At 56.5% G+C, this 15,146-nt stretch overlaps 2 protein-coding genes and 1 long non-coding RNA gene across 3 annotated transcripts; 1 reads left to right on the top strand and 2 right to left on the bottom strand.

Moving 5' to 3' along the window:
* Positions 1–7: 7 nt before the first annotated feature.
* Positions 8–2,760, top strand: LOC142051190 (uncharacterized). Its single transcript, XM_075080377.1, is given in 2 exon segments — positions 8–28; positions 1,216–2,760. Coding segments are annotated over 2 exon segments (1,554 nt in total). The 3' UTR covers positions 2,749–2,760.
* A 5,955-nt stretch (positions 2,761–8,715) lies between these two features.
* On the bottom strand, positions 8,716–12,562 carry LOC142051189 (maestro heat-like repeat-containing protein family member 6). Its single transcript, XM_075080376.1, has 8 exons — positions 12,541–12,562; positions 12,136–12,273; positions 11,345–11,521; positions 10,760–10,915; positions 10,188–10,289; positions 9,744–9,846; positions 9,418–9,471; positions 8,716–9,163 (listed from the first exon to the last, which is right to left on the bottom strand). The coding sequence occupies exons 1-8, from the start codon at positions 12,556–12,558 to the stop codon at positions 8,958–8,960; spliced, it is 954 nt and encodes a 317-aa protein (XP_074936477.1). The 5' UTR covers positions 12,559–12,562; the 3' UTR covers positions 8,716–8,957.
* Positions 12,563–12,592: 30 nt separating this feature from the next.
* On the bottom strand, positions 12,593–13,176 carry LOC142051201 (uncharacterized). The gene is made up of 3 exons (XR_012658352.1): positions 13,074–13,176; positions 12,848–12,985; positions 12,593–12,655 (listed from the first exon to the last, which is right to left on the bottom strand). It is a non-coding gene; the product is annotated as an uncharacterized LOC142051201 (long non-coding RNA).
* Between the last annotated feature and the right edge of the window lie 1,970 nt (positions 13,177–15,146).

The raw sequence follows: 15,146 nt of genomic DNA, 5'->3' as shown, positions 1-15,146 counted from the left end.
ACTCACCATGCTGGCGGAGATCCTCCAGGTACAGCTTGGCCAGGCGCAGCTTCTTCTCCTGCGGCGTCTCCTCCACTACCGCCGCCTCCCGCCGCCGCCGCCGTCCCAACGACGGGCTGCGGGGACAGGCGTGAGCACCGGCACCGGCACCGGCTTCCCCCCGCGGCGCGGCTCGTACCTCTCCGGCTCAGTGTCGCTGGACACCTCCTCGTCGACGGACCAGACGGCCGCCGCCCGCGACCTCCTCTCGGCGCCCAGGACCTGAGGACTGAACCAGGGTGACTCCAGGGATGGAATCGGACGGGACGGGACACGGACACCGACCAGAGCGACCTCGCAGGGACAGTCACTCTGCAGCCCCCTCCGCCCGGCCCGGCCCTCACCGCCACCCGCGGCCGCCGCCGTCCCGCCGCCCCGCGTGGGGCTTTGGCCCTACAGCTGCCCGCCGCCGCCATGCTGCCGCTCCACGTGCTGCCCGCCCCGCCGGCTGCAGGGGCGCGCCCCGCGCCTATTGGCTGCAGCCGACTAGGTCCCCCTCCCGCCGCGCCTGCGGCCCCGCCCCCGCTTCCTATCGGCGGGCCGCGCTGTCACTCGAATAGTGACGGCTCTGCCGCGCCCCCCGGTGCTGCTGGGCCTGCCCCCTCGGCGACACGGCCCGCCCCCTGGTGCTGACAGCCACGCCCCCTCGGCGGCTTGCCCCGCCCCCGGTGCTGCTGGCCCCGGCCTCTCGGCGCAACGACACGCCCCCTGGTGCTGCCTGGCTTCTGGTCCCGTAGCACGGCCTTTGCGGGCTCCCAAGGACCCCGGCCTTGGCTGTCGCCGGGGGTAGTGGTGGGACGGCCTGTCCCGGCGATGCTCTAAAGCGCTAAAACCGGCTTTTGTTCGGAAGCTTTATTTTGCGCCTTTAGTGTCTTGTCTCTGGCACCTGGGGAGGCGTGGAAGGGCAGCGGGAGCACCCTTCGGCTGCTCCAAGTTAGGCAACAGGCTCGCTTCCTCAAGGATAAGCAGCCAAAGAGTGTCACCACGCGTACCCAGAGCATCCTGGAAGGGCTGCTGACTGCAGGCGGGTGGTCTCCCTTTTGGAGATTGCTCAAAGGTGACGGCTCTGCGGAGGGCTTGGTTTCCCGGTGTGACCTCCTGAGGGCGAAAAGGGGAAAAGGGGATAGCAGCATTAAGGTGTGACCCTCTCAGGACCATAAAGCCCCTTTGTGTTAGGTAAAATGGCCACTCAGAAGGCAGTTAACGCCCACGATTTTGTCTCTTCACCGGCTGTACCATCTTTTGGAGGTGCACCAATCTCGCCCCTCACCCCGAGGACAAGATTGGGTGAAAAAACATTGGTTTCAACCGCAGAGTGTAGTAGGCAGGATAAGGGTAGTGTAGAAGGAAGCTAGGGTTAGACCGGGGAAAGGAAAAGCTGTAATTTGCGCAGTCCTGGGAGCGAGTCTGTCAGCAGCGGTGGAAGAGAGGAAACGGAGGCTTTGTCAAGCCGATGTCACAATAGACTCACTGCAGGTGGTCATAAAGTCACTGCAGGAACAATTGGAGGGAAACAAGCGATTGTTGCAGGAGGAGAGAAATCAAAATGCCATACTGAAGGAAGAATTGAGGGATCAGCTTTTGAGGGAAGCAGATACACTGGCAGAGGTAGAGGTGAAACTTTCAGAGAAAGGGGTACGGCAAGTTTACCCTCAGGGAGTCTTGCAGAGGGCAAGGGAAACTGTAGAAAGCTTCCCTCACATGTATCCACTCTTTAAAACAGAGTACTTGTATGAGGACAATAACGATGACCGTCCTCAAGTTCTCACCAAAGAAGTCCCATTTACAGCAACCGAAGTAGCAAAGTTGAAAAAAGACTTTGCAAGAACTCCGAAGGAATCGGAGACAGAATATGTGTGGAGAGTGTCCCTGTCAGCAGGGGGGGATGGAATTTTGTTGTCGGAGAAAGAAGCAGAAGGCTATTGGGGTCCAGGTGTGTTCTTAACTACAGGTAATCGCCGAGCCCCATGGTCATTAACCCAGAGGGCTGCGTATTGGGCCGGAGGGCTGAACCCTTTGGAGAGGGGAGATCCCCTTGCCATAACAGGTACGGTGGATCAACTAGTGGAAAGCGTGCAGAAAGCAGCCTGTCTCCAAAAGATGTATGATCGGGAGCTCAAGCCCCACCAGAGTTCCCCGATGATGATGCCTGTAGACCCAGGGAGGATGACTCCCCTGATCCGGGGACTCCCTGACTCCCTGAAACCCACTGGGATCCAATTACAGGGGAGAATTCAAAATAATTCCGAAGGAGAAAGAACTGCGGCCACTCTGGAAGGGATAATAACCCCTGACCATTGGCGGTTGGGAAGGAAAGTGTGGACGTGGAGGGAGGTAGCGCAGGAATTAATTAATTTTGGGAGAAAATATGGCCCTGATGGTGGATCGTTCCAAAAAACCGAAACAAGGGTTGTACGGTCTGCAGAGCAAGTTAACAATCGGCAGCTGTCAATTGGGAAGGGCCAGGATTTGAGGCCACTCCGCAACAATCATCCCGGGAGAGAGAGACCCCTAAGTCGACAGGGCTTATGGCATCTAGGGCTTCAGAAGGGCATTCCTCGAGACCTGATGGATGGACTCCCGACCCCAAAATTGGAAAAACTTGTACAGAAATGGTCAGGGAAGAAGGCCACTCTCGGAGTAGTTGCCGCTGCTCCACCCCTGATAGATCTTGAGGGGGAGCTGACTAGGGAAAAGGCGGAAAACTAGACCCTCCGTTCCCCAAAGGTGAGGAGAGGAGCGGAGGATGGATGTTTGTAAGACAACTCACCTTGAATCTAAGAGGGGATTTATTAGTCACAGTAGCTGTAGGACCAAGGAAAAGACCGGTAATTTTTCTAATTGATACTGGGCCACAAATCACCGCACTGATGCAGACCGAAGCAGAACGGTGCGGGATCTCTATCCCATCTAGAAATCTAATTATCTTAAATGCTCTGGGAAAGACACAGTCAATGCCTATGAGTTCAGTGACACTATGGTTCCCAGGAGAGGAAGCCCCCATCAATACCATGGTAGCCATAGGACCTTTTCAGACAAACATTTTAGGCATGGCTGCGTTGAAGGGAAGGCAGTGGCATGACACCCAGGGGAACTCGTGGTCTTTTGGCATCCCCCAGGTCAGGCAATTAACTGAAACATCTTGGGCGGAGGTGCGCCTATTGCAAACGGCACCTGGCCTTCCCCCCTCCAAGATTACCAACGTAAAACCCTGTCCGTTGCTGCTAGGAGCCAGGGAAGGGATAGCCCCAGTAACTGAGGATCTCAAACAGCAGGGAATTTTAGTGTTTACTCACTCCCCGTACAATTCACCAGTGTGGCCAGTATGCAACCCTAATGGAAAATGGCGCCTGACCATTGACTATCGGCGACTGAATGCAAACACTGGCCCCCTGACTGCGGCTGTACCCAACATAGCCGAATTACTTGCAGCCATTCAAGAACAGGCCCACCCTATCTTAGCAACCATTGATGTGAAGGACATGTTTTTTATGGTTCCACTCCAGGAGTGTGATCGAGACCAATTTGCTTTTACCTGGGAAGGACAACAGTATACTTTTACCCGTTTGCCTCAGGCATATAAACACTCGCCTACCTTGGCCCACCATGCCCCAGCACAGGAATTGGCAATAATCCCATCAGAAAGAGAGGTCAAAGTCTATCAGTATATTGATGACATACTAAAAGGGGGACATACCATAGCTTCGGTGCAGACTATGCAGGACAGAACTATTAATCACCTGGAAGGAACAGGCCTTCAAATACCCAAAGAAAAAATACAAGCCCCTGCCAGTGAAGTTAAGTTGTGGGGCATCTGGTGGAAAGGAGGGTCAGCCTGTATTCCTCAGGACACCCTCTCAGCGTTAGATCAGGTAAAAATTCCGGAAGGTAAAAAGGAGCTGCAACACACCTTGGGATTCTTGGTCTTTTGGAGAAAGCATAAGCCAAAATTTGCAATAATGGCACGTCCCTTATATGACCTGTTGCGAAAGAGGGTGATTTGGAAATGGACTCCAGCTCACGATGAGGCACTGCAGCTTTTGGTGTTTGAAGCAAGCACCCATCAAACTTTGGGCCCTATCCACCCCACCGACCCAGTTCAAATTGAATGGGGGTTCGCACACTGGGGATTGTCAATTCATTTTTGGCAGAAAGGAGCAGAAGGTCCCATTCGACCGACTGGGTTTTATTCTAGGAGTTTTAAGGACGCTGAAAAGCGGTACTCCAGCTGGGAAAAGGGTTTGTTTGTAGTGAGCTTAGCTCTTAGAGAAGCGGAGCGAACCATACGCCAACAACCTACAGTTTTAAGGGGACCCTTTAAGGTAATTACGCCTGTGTTAGCAGGGACCCCTCCCCCTGACGGGGTGGCCCAAAGGGGTACTGTGAGGAAACGGTATGCTAAAATCGAACATTACTGTAGTGTTTTTACAGTCACTGAAGGTACCGCAAAGGTGTTAAACATACAGGAAGAAGCGACAAACCTTCTGGAGGAGGATACCCCTCCTCCTTCTGTAGTTAGGATTGCCCCGCCATTTTCGGAGGAGCTGCGAAACGTATGGTTCGCAGACGCCTCCGCCAAACGAGAGGGCCAACAGTGGAAGTATCGGGCTGTAGCTATTCATGTGGATACCTAGAGGGAAATAATTCCTGAAGGCGAGGGCAGTGTCCAAGTGGGAGAGTTAGTGGCAGTATGGAGTGTGTTTAATAGCGAGGGAAAAGCAGGGACTCCGGTGTACATCTACACTGACTCGTTTGCAGTATTCAAAGGGTGCACAGAATGGCTCCCTTTTTGGGAACAGAACAACTGGGAGGTAAATCGGGTGCCAGTGTGGCAAAAGGAGAGGTGGCAAGAAATCTTAAATGTTGCCAAACACGGGGATTTTGCAATAGGATGGGTGCCCTCCCACCCGGAAGGGGGTACTCCAGTGAGTGAGTGGAATAATAGGGCGGACGAATTGGCCAGAATTGCCCCTCTGCAGAAGGAGGACCAAACAGGAGAAAATTGGGATAGGCTCCTAGAATGGCTACATGTTAAACGTGGCCACGCGGGGTCTAATGATTTATACAAGGAGGCACATGCCAGAGGCTGGCCTGCCCCTCGGGACGCTTGCAGGGCCTGTATTTCAGCTTGTGAGCAATGCCGACTTCGGCTAGAGCGACATCCCAGGGAGGAGTTCCCACTCCATTTGAGAGACAAAAAGACCCTCTGGGAAGTCTGGCAAATCGATGATATTGGGCCTTTCCGAAAGTCAGAAGGAAAACAATATGTATTAGTAGGCGTGGAAGTAATTTCTGGCCTAGTCCAGGCCGAAGCATTTCCACGAGCACCTGGGGAAAATACAGTGCGGGCCCTGAAATTCTGGTTTAGCTCCCTCCCAAAACCTAGTTCTATTCAGTCAGACAATGGCAGTCATTTTACTGCTACCAGAGTACAGGAGTGGGCAAGGGAAGAAGGAATCAAGTGGGTATTCCACACCCCGTATTACCCCCAAGCCAAGGGGATAGTGGAACGAACTAATGGACTCTCAAAACGATTTCTGAAACCTCATAAGCCGCATTGGGCGGAGCACCTCTGGGATGCAGCTACCCGAGTCAATGGTCGCTGGGGAACAAATGGATGCCCCCGATTAAATGGCTTTTGTCCTAAACCCCCAGTTTTAATTCCAACGTCTCAAGCTCTTAGTGTTCCAAGGGAACCAACCTTCTCTCCTGGACAGCCAGCGTCGGTAGAAATGCCAACCGTTGGGACCGTCCCCCTCATACTTACTGAACCCCTTAACAAATATGCCTGGAAGGCTGAAGATGCCTGGGGGGGAAAGAGCACAAAATTAACACTCGCTGGATTGTTCCCTCATTTTAAGCACGTAGATGAAGCCCAAACTGGGCAAGTCGACATTTTGTTTCATTTCACAGGAGATCCCCGTGGGAACGCAACCGAATGTGGGAAGATTAACATTTGATTTTGACTATGTGTATTTTTGTGATTGATTGTATAACATTTGTAAGCTTAGGCTGGATTTGTAGAGCAAAATGTCAATTTTGTTGTTTTGGTGTATTGTACGGGTCGCGATCCCTGGAACAATCAGTTATCCCCTCAAAGACTTTAGGGATGAAGGAAATGGTATAAAGAATTCTTTTATGCAATTGGCTGAACAAATAGCAAGTGTTTATAACCTCACAGAATGCTGGATATGTGGAGGACCGTTTGGTCTATCAAGTTGGCCCTGGGTAGCTATACCTTTGCTACCAAAATGGTGGGTGAGTAAATATAGCAAAACGAAAGGGAATAAAACATGGCAAAGCTCACATGATTCACCCAGAGAAAGGTAAATACTGTTTGGCTAGAACACAAAAGGATGGCGTCTTTGTGGGTAACGGCACATGTGAATGGACATATCAGAACGTAAGCATAACCGTTCAGGTGGGAGAGGGGCCACATGAAAAGGATGAACTCGTATATAGCTATGCCTGGGTGAATGAAGAGGGATACCAGAATGCATTTCCCAGATTTTGGTCTCTCACACCTAATACCAGCCGAGGCAACTCTGTGGGCCGTGCTTGTATTTGGGACCAGGAAGCAGGAGCTTACAACTGTAAATATTGTAATAGAATAGATTGGCCCCGTTGGAGGAGAATGTGGGAAGGCCTTTGTTCAGACATACCATGTTGTGAAAACTCCACAAAGGAATCGCTATATTGTTGCGTTGAAAGTGGCCGTTTGGTTTAGAACCTACCCCTTATTTTGACCCTTCGCCCCGTGTGGAACATTGGAAAGGACCCTTTGCTAACGGATCAGTGGCCCTCGAGGGACACTGTTGCATATGTGGAAACCATGCATATAAAGCGTTACCAGCAAACTGGTCAGGAATATGTTGCGTTGGGGTGATCCGTCCCTTGGTTTTCTTACTCTCAGAAACAGACGGAGACCATTTAGGCATTTGAATATATGATGATTTGAAGCGGGAAAAACGATCCAAAGTTACTGATACCTCCCTCACCGATGGGAGTGGCCGGTCCTGGGGTAAAGACGTGCGGACCCCCCAGCGTATCATACAACATTATGGACGTGCAACTTGGAACCCCAATTGTTACCGAAAAACGTGGTAAAATCAGAAACAACTCCTTAACACTAATTTAGTATTAAAGAGCAGGCATTCTTTATTCACGGCGCCGGATGCAGGGGGGATCGTTCCTCCTCACGTGCATACCTTACGCACCTTTCCCATACAATTTATAGATCAAAAATTTACCTATTCATACATATTCATTATTGTCCTTTCTACTGATTGGTACAAACTTCCTTGTTCCACATGTAGATTACTGCGCAAACTCAGTCGACTTCTTCTATTGTTCTCTTTTGAGTAGGTGGTATTACTTGGGTCGGTGGTCCGTGAGTCGGTGGTCGCGATCTCCCCCTGCTGGAATTACCTTTTACCCTTTTGGCTCTCAGTCCCGGCAATCCTGGCCAGTTTTCTCAGTCTGCTACACAAAACTGCACTTTATCATTCCTTTTGACAGAAGTGCATTCTTCTAGTAACAAAACACATTGTCTATATATAAATGATTAGAAACACAAATTGGTTTTGATCACTACATAGATCGATGGATACGCTAATTCCTATACTCTATGTTCTCATATAACAATTCTAGTTGATTTGGCTACACAATGAATGGGTTAGTGGTGCTCGAGAACCCATTTATAATCTACATTGCATTATCCGGCTGCAAGCCGTATTAGAAATTATCACCAATCAAACAGCTGAGGCCCTCGACCTACTGGCAGATCAGGCAACCCAAATGCAAACTGCAATTTATCAACATCACTTGGTTCTCGACTACCTACTAGCCGAAGAAGGCGGGGTCTGTGGGAAATTGCATGATTCTAGTTGCTGTTTAAAAATCAATGACAATGGCAAAGTCATCAAACAAATTACTGCCGGAATATGGAAATTGGCCCATGTTGCCCCCCAAACCTGGAAAGGCTGGAATGTCGATATGTTCTCCTGGCTTCCAGGAGGTCCTTGGATCAAACAAATCTTATTTTACCTATTGCGTGGTCTAGCTACGTTACTGTTTTTGCCATGTGTCATCCCATGTTTCATTCAGTTAATCCAACGTGTTGTCACAAATATGCAGTTTGTACCCATTGTATCACCTGATGGAGTTAAACACATTGGAGCTGTACGTCAATCTGTGTCATCCACAGCCCAAATTGTACAAAGCGTTTGTCTCCCCAGTCTGTTTTATTTGGAAACTGAATTGTTACTGATGTTAGGCGTTGGCCTTGTTTAGAGTTTATCCTGGAAGGGCTGCTGACTGCTGGCGGGTGGTCTCCCTTTTGGAGATCGCTCCAAGGCGACGGCTCCACGGAGGGCTTGGTTTCGCTTAGTGACCTCTTACCATTCCTCTTGGGACTTCCAACGTCCCTGGGTGGGAACGGGCGCAGGGCCGGTGGGGATGGGTGGCATGGGCAGGAGGCAGAGCTGCCCTTCCTGCTGGGGACACGGAGGGGACAAAGCTGCCAGAGTCAGAGCATTGGTGGCTTTGTAGCTCCCACACTCGGCCACGTCGGCCCCAGGCAGCGCAGGCTCCTCAGACGGTGGGAGGCAGAAAAAGTGATTCACCCTGGCGTGGCCCTGGGGACAGGAGGGAAGGCTTCAGCCTCAACTTCATCCTCGGCTCTGGCTCCGGCTCCGGCTCTGGCTCCGGCTTCTCCTTCCCTCTGTTTTGCAGCCCAGCCCAGCCCAGCAGCTGGTGCTTCGTGGCAAAGACGAAGCGTGTGGGCAGGTGATGCCCTGCACCACGGGAAAAAGCGGCTGTCCTGCTGCTCTCCAGAGGACGCCAGCTCCTCTGGGGCTGAGGTCTCTTCTCTCCTGTTAGACTTTGGGAAGAGGAGATACCCCAAGCTGCAGAGCACCCTAGGGCTGGGGCTGCTGCTTTGTCTCCGCCTGAGCAGAGTCCTTGCTGGGGGCCGAGTGCCACCTCGTCCATGCCCTCAGCAGCCGGAAGCTCAGCCGTTGCAGGTTAAACCTCGACTCAGCCTTCCTCAAGCTGAGGATGAGGAGCGCCTGTGTTGCCAGGGAGGAGACCAGGAGACTCGTGTCTCTCCCTGCATCTTGAAGGACTGCGGGGACAAAGCAGCAGAGGTGAGGTGACAGCCCTGTGTCCCCTCCAGGCAGGGCACGTTGTGCCCTGTGATTCCAGGGCCAGGAGGGAGCCGGGGGGCGGGAGGCTCAGCTGGGTGCTGCCGGTCAGGAATGTGCCCCTCCAGAAACAGCCCCCTCCCCGGAGACACGCACACGCTGGGAGTAGAGCCCCCCTCTCCCAGGGGGGAGCTCCGTGCCGGGGTCCTTCCTCCTCCCCACTGCCCTCACTCACCCTCTCTGATGTACTGCAACTCCTCGTGCCCATCCACCTGCCGTCCGATGAGCCCTGAGGGGATGCAGCCCGTTGGGGACCCTGCTGCCTGTTGGGGACCCCACTGCCCATTGGAGAACCCTCCACCCAGCCCACCTGGCCAGCACAGCTCCCCGGGGTGGGGGCTGACCCTGGGCTGCAGCATCGGGGAGGGGATGGATGAGCCTCCTGCCAGCCCCGCCTGCACAGCCAGGGGTGGGACGGGCAGAAGGAGTGCCCACAGGTCCTGCGCTGGGCCACAGGGACCCTGGGAGAAGGAGGGAGGGACCATGGGGCTCGTGGCTCACCAATGAACCTGACAGCTTCCCGCCGCAGGGGCTCCTGCGGGCTCCGCAGGTAGGACTGGCTCTGGCGCAGGTATTCCTTGGCCCTGCTCCTGTTCCTGGCCAGCTGGAGGGAGGAGAAGGGTGCACGGTTGGCGCAGAGCTGCCCCCCAATCGGGCCCTCCCCCCTCGCCCAGGGCCACCCTCCTTCCCCCCAGCAGGACATTCCCAGCTCCCTGCCGTGTGGCATCGGGGTTCGGAGGGAGCAGAGGGCTCCCCAGGGACACTGGGGTGCCGTCCTGCTGGCAGGGTGCCCTTTGGGACTCCGGGGGAGAGGACAGCCTGGGGCAGAGCCTGCTCCAGGAGGGTGCGTACCGCCATGGGGGCACAGGCCTCCCCGTCCCCCATGCTGGGCATGGGGCAGGGCTCACCCAGGGCGCAACCTGGGGGCGCTGGGGCTGTGCGTACCAGGCACTCGCTGATCCTCCATGCCTGCACGGTCTCGCCCAGCTGGGCCAGCTGCCGCCACTTCAGGAACTGTCCAGCACTGCTGAGGGTTTCCTGGGAGGCCTGGTGAGTAGCAGAGATGCCACCACCACCGCCAGGGACACAAGACCCTGTGTCCCCCCTCTTTGGAGGGCTCAGAGCCTGCCCTGCCCGTGCAGGGAAGACGCACCAGCTGGGGACTGATGCTGCCACCGGGTTCAGCACCCTGGGGGAATATAAGGGCAGCCACCCTCTCTGGGTGGAAGCCTGTCAGGCTCTAGTGTTTTGGCCTTGGTGACCCCAGGCTGCTGCAGAGCCACAGCGCCGTCTCTGGGGCTGCAGGGACTCACGCCAGGGGTTGTGCGGAGGGAGCTGGGTGGGAAAGGGACCTAATTCCCCATCCACCCGGGGAGCAGGAGGAGAAAGGCAGCAGCGGGCAGGGAGGTGGGCTGTGCCTGGTGCTAGGGACCCAGCGAGCTAGACCTCATGGCGACACACTTTTAAAGGGTCCAGCACCGCCCTGCCCAAAGAACAGGTCAGGTTGGGAGTACCACCTTGGCCACATTCTTGTCCTCGTCGTGCAGGTGAAAGAGCAGTGGCAGCAGGCTGCCCCACACCACCTCCTTCATCTTCTTCTTTTTGGCATCCACCACAACCCCCATTGTGTTTCGGAAGAGCCAGATGGAGAGCTCCCGCACAGTGCTCGACTCCTGGTGCAGGAGAGGAAGAGGACCTCAGTCTCAAGCCTATGGCAAGCAAGGGGCCCAAAACAGCTGCAGGCAGCCCTGCTCCAAAAGGGAGCAAGCTGTGGCATAGAGAAGGTCTGCCCAGGGAGGCTAGGGTCCCTGGGGCTGGGGGTTGGAGAAGGAGACCCTGCGGAGGGCTGGAGGATGCTGCCAGGGCAGGGTGTGCATCGGTGGGGCTCAGCACGTCTGCCAACGTCCTGCAATCCTCGTCTCTGCCACGACAGGGAGGCTGAGCCAGGGTGGGTCCCCGTGGGGGTTTGGGACACAGCACAGAGCTGCCAAGGGCAGCGATGGGGTCTGGGGGCTGCGGGGCAAAGCATCCCCCTGCAGAGCACGGGAGGCATGAATGGAGGTGCCTGTTGAGAGGGGCACGGGTCTCTCCCCCAGCCTTACGTCGCTGAAGAGCGGCTGGAGCTTCTCAGCCAGCGCCAGGGCAGTCAGGCTGAGCGTCTTCCCCTCCAGCAGCCGGAGCAGGTTGCTGAGCAGGGACAGGGCGATGGCGCTGGCATCACTGTCAGCACCCTGCAGCTGCTCCATGACATACGGCAGCAGGACGAGGGTTTTCCTTGCCTGTTGGAGACACACCATCTCCTTTTTGTAAAGGAGCGACCTACCAGAGGGGTGAAAACCCTCTCCGCGCAGACTGGCCTCCCACTAGCTTCTCAGCAGGCAGTGCAGGTCACAAGGGCAAGGTCCTGGCAGACAGGGCTTACCGCCATGGCCGTGAGAAGAGCAGGGCGCAGAGGGTGAGGACAGACAGCTCTGGCTCCTTGCCAGCCCCTTGGCTACCCCCTTCTCCACCAGACCCCCTGGGTAGGCTGGTGGGCAACTGGCGCTGCCTGGAAAGCTGCCCGAGCTGCCAGCAGCCCCTGCCGCAGCTGCTGCGTTTCACCCCGGGGCTCAGCACCCCACGGTCAGGCTCTGCAGACCCCACGCTCGGGCTGGTCACTCGGCCACCAGCACCCCTGCCAGGATGTGCTGGCAGCAGAAGCCCCTTCCCCTCGGCACTACTGCCTCTCTCCTTGCACGGCACAGTCATGGGGCAGAGGGCAGGGCAGGCAGGAGAGCTGGCAGCAGCCGGCACGGCTCCCTGTGCCCAGAAAAGCCCGAGCCACCACGTTACCCGTCACCCACTGCTCCACCCTGGGCTGCTGTCCCGGCTGTCCCTGCTGCCCCCTACTCACCGTGTCGGGCCTCTCACTGAGCCTGAGGAGGCCCCTGAGCACCAGGCTGGGCATCCCCAGGCACTGGCTCTGCAGATACATGGGGAAGATTTCCAGGGCACGGTCCAGCTCTTCACTGAGGCTGGTGCAGCCCAACATCTGAAACACGCACAGCGGGAGCTGGTGAGGTGTGGTGCTGCCTCCAACCACTACCTCAGGGCAAGGATGCTGGGTCACGACCAAGCCCAGGCACAGGCAGCAGGGACTGTGGAGAAGCCCTGTGCCCCACACTCCACCACACTGGTTGCTCGCCTGCTCCTCCACGGCGACAACCAGAGCCCATCTGCTGCCCCAGCTCCCCCCACAGCAGCTGGCATGGGAGAGCTGAGCATCGGAGAGAGCTTGGAACAGTGCCGTCAGGCTCACCTCAACGAGGAAGACCATGGCGATCATCCCCCAGGTGGGCTCCTCCACACTGAGGAGTTCTGCCAGATGGCAGAAGATGGTGGAGAGCAGGGGTCTTGGGGTCTTCATCATCTCCCTGGCAGGGGGAAGGAGGCACCATCAGGCCTGAGCCAGGCAGACACATATCTTTGGGGTTTGCACCACTCTGGGCATCACCCACCTGCAGCGCTTTCTTTGAGCAACGGGAGCCCTCTGCCATCTGTGCCCCCAAGGGAGGGGGTGACATGGGGTGATGGTCCCCGAGGAGCAAGGGAGAAGGGCCTCTCACCTGGCCACAATGCGGACTCCCATGAGGTGGGTCTGGCTGCTGAGCAGGGCATCCCAGCCACCCTGCGCCTCAATGGCCAGCGCCTGGCTCTCAAAGCCCATGCTGCAGAGCAGCACTCTCATGGACTGCACCACAGACCTGCACAAAGAGAAATGCTCAGCTCCCACTGGCACCCCTGCCTTGGCTCCAGGTAGCTGGCAGGGATGAGAGGACAGGGATGGAGCACCTGATGGGACCGAGCAGATCCTCTTGGTGCTCCCTCCAAAAGATGTGCACCTCCTGCACCGTCAACTCCGTGGTGAATGACACTTGGAAAAGCAGTGCCAGGAAAAGCTGGGGGAAAATTGCCTCCACCTCCCGCAGGCAGATGCGCTGCAGGAGGATCTCGCTTACCGTCCTGGCTGCCTGCAGAAGACAGCTAGACACTGAGACGTCCTTACGCCCCTGGGGACGTCAAGGCTTGGGATGGGCAGGGAAGGAGAGTGGAGGCCCTGGACAGCCGAGAGCAGCCCCAGAGGTCGGTGAAGCCTCATCCATTAACTCACAGCCAGGGAGAGGACGCGGGGGTTGTCCCCAGTAGAGGTGGAGGTCTTGCACGGCAACTGGTTCATCAGCCTGCTGAGCAGCTCCTGCAGCACCTTCTCCGCAACCTGGGGCTTGGAGAGCGTCACCTTCCACATGCGCATCGCAACACTGCGGGGACCCGGGGCTCTGTCAGCAGGGACACCCCGGAGGATGGCCAGGCTGAAGTCCCTCGGGAGGGTCTTAGGGCCCCTCTCCCGGAGTGAGAGGACCCCCAAAGGCTGGTGGGCCCCGTACCAGGTACATGTTGGGGAGCACTGCAACAGGCTGGCCACCACCATGCTGGGCTGTTTGTGCATCAGCACCAGCAGGGCCCTCTCCAGGCTGTTGAGGGCTACCACCGCCCTGATGAAGGGCAGGTTTCTGTAGATGGCCCACACGATGTTCAGCACCTGGACGACAGACACAGAAGGGAGTGGGGGTGTCAGCGGGGTGAGCGCAGCTGTTTACCCAGCTCCCACTGGGAGCCGCTTTGCATTCCTGCTGCAGTACGCTGGCTTGAGATGGCATCAGTGCTGGTCAGGCACAGGGCCCAGGGAGGAACGATCCTCTGGTGGGCCCGAGTGTTGGCTGTGCCACCCACGGGCTACTCATCTGTCCCATTGGGAAGGCAGGGTCTGCCACAAGGACTTCCACCATGTGGGCAGCCACCCTGATGCTGTAGGCGCTTGGGGCTCTCAAGCTCTTGATGGCCATGAGGATGATGTCTACCTGGTCAGAGGGCTGGAGGTGGTACTTGAACATCTGTGCGATGAAGGAGAGGAGGGGAGGTTTGTCACCTAGAGCATCACACAGAGCATCTTGGCTGTGCAGTGAGAGTGGGATGCAGAGCCAGGCTGCGCTGGGGAGGAGACCGATGGTGGGGGTCAGGGTTCTGTGGGGAAGCGGAGCTTGCTGCGGGCTTTTGCCTAGCCTCCGCTCAGGAACAGCGTGAGCCCACATCATCCCCACGCATCAGGTGTCCCTTCACTCATGCTGACCACCCCAGGCAGGAGCCGAAGGCACTTCTTACCGAAAAGATTTCGTTAGCGCTGCTTTTTTGCGAGATCTGCCCGTCCTCCCAGAGCTGCAGCTGCCCTGTGTCATGCAGCCAGGGCCACCTGCCTGGGGAGGACGAAAACCAGGGTGCTCAGAGAGAGGGTGCAGAGCTGGAGGTGCAGTCTGAGAGCTTTAGGCAGAAAAGTCACTAGTAAAGAAAGAGGGCACCCAGGCAGGTCTGGGGAGGAGATACCCAGGGAGGGTCTGGGGCTATTGCGAACAGGGGCAAGGGGAAATGGCTCTTTAGACTGCAGGCAGGCAGGCTGGATCAGGCTTTCTCTCACCAAGGAGGGTGGTCCCTGGCTGCCCGTGCCTGGGGGCACCCAGCCCATCACAGCTGCTCTTACTTCTCTGCTGCAGGATGAAGGCATGCAGGTGACGGAGAGCTTTTGCAGCTTCGCGGCGGGTCGCCTTGTCCTTACAGGTGCAGCAGAGGGTGAGGTGCCCAACCAGCCTCCCCAGCATCACAAACCGATGTGTCTTGGAGCACTGATGCCTGAGGACTACAGCTTGTGCGAAGCAGGGGCAGACCTGGAGGAAGAGAGGCAGTGTGGGTACGAGGTGAGCCTAGGCACAAGGTGAGCCCCAGCTGCTCCCAGAGCAGCCAGGCAGCAGCCCACCGCAGGGGACCAGGTTCAGGAGCATAGCGATGGGGGTCTGGGGCTGCCCAGACTGGGAG

Source organism: Phalacrocorax aristotelis, unplaced genomic scaffold (assembly GCF_949628215.1).
Source record: "Phalacrocorax aristotelis unplaced genomic scaffold, bGulAri2.1 scaffold_191, whole genome shotgun sequence".
NCBI lineage: Eukaryota > Metazoa > Chordata > Aves > Suliformes > Phalacrocoracidae > Phalacrocorax > Phalacrocorax aristotelis.
Note: the sequence above shows the minus strand (reverse complement) of the source record. Positions and strands in the feature narration are given on the sequence as shown.

Bases quoted from the DNA above. Each gene is read 5' to 3' on its own strand.
- LOC142051189 (XM_075080376.1), bottom strand. The intron at 9,472-9,743 runs GTGAGCCACGAG...GCATCCCCTCAG, and splicing joins GGAAGCTGTCAGGTTCATTG to GGCTCATCGGACGGCAGGTG. The intron at 9,164-9,417 runs GTGAGTGAGGGC...TTGTCCCCGCAG, and splicing joins GTTGCAGTACATCAGAGAGG to TCCTTCAAGATGCAGGGAGA.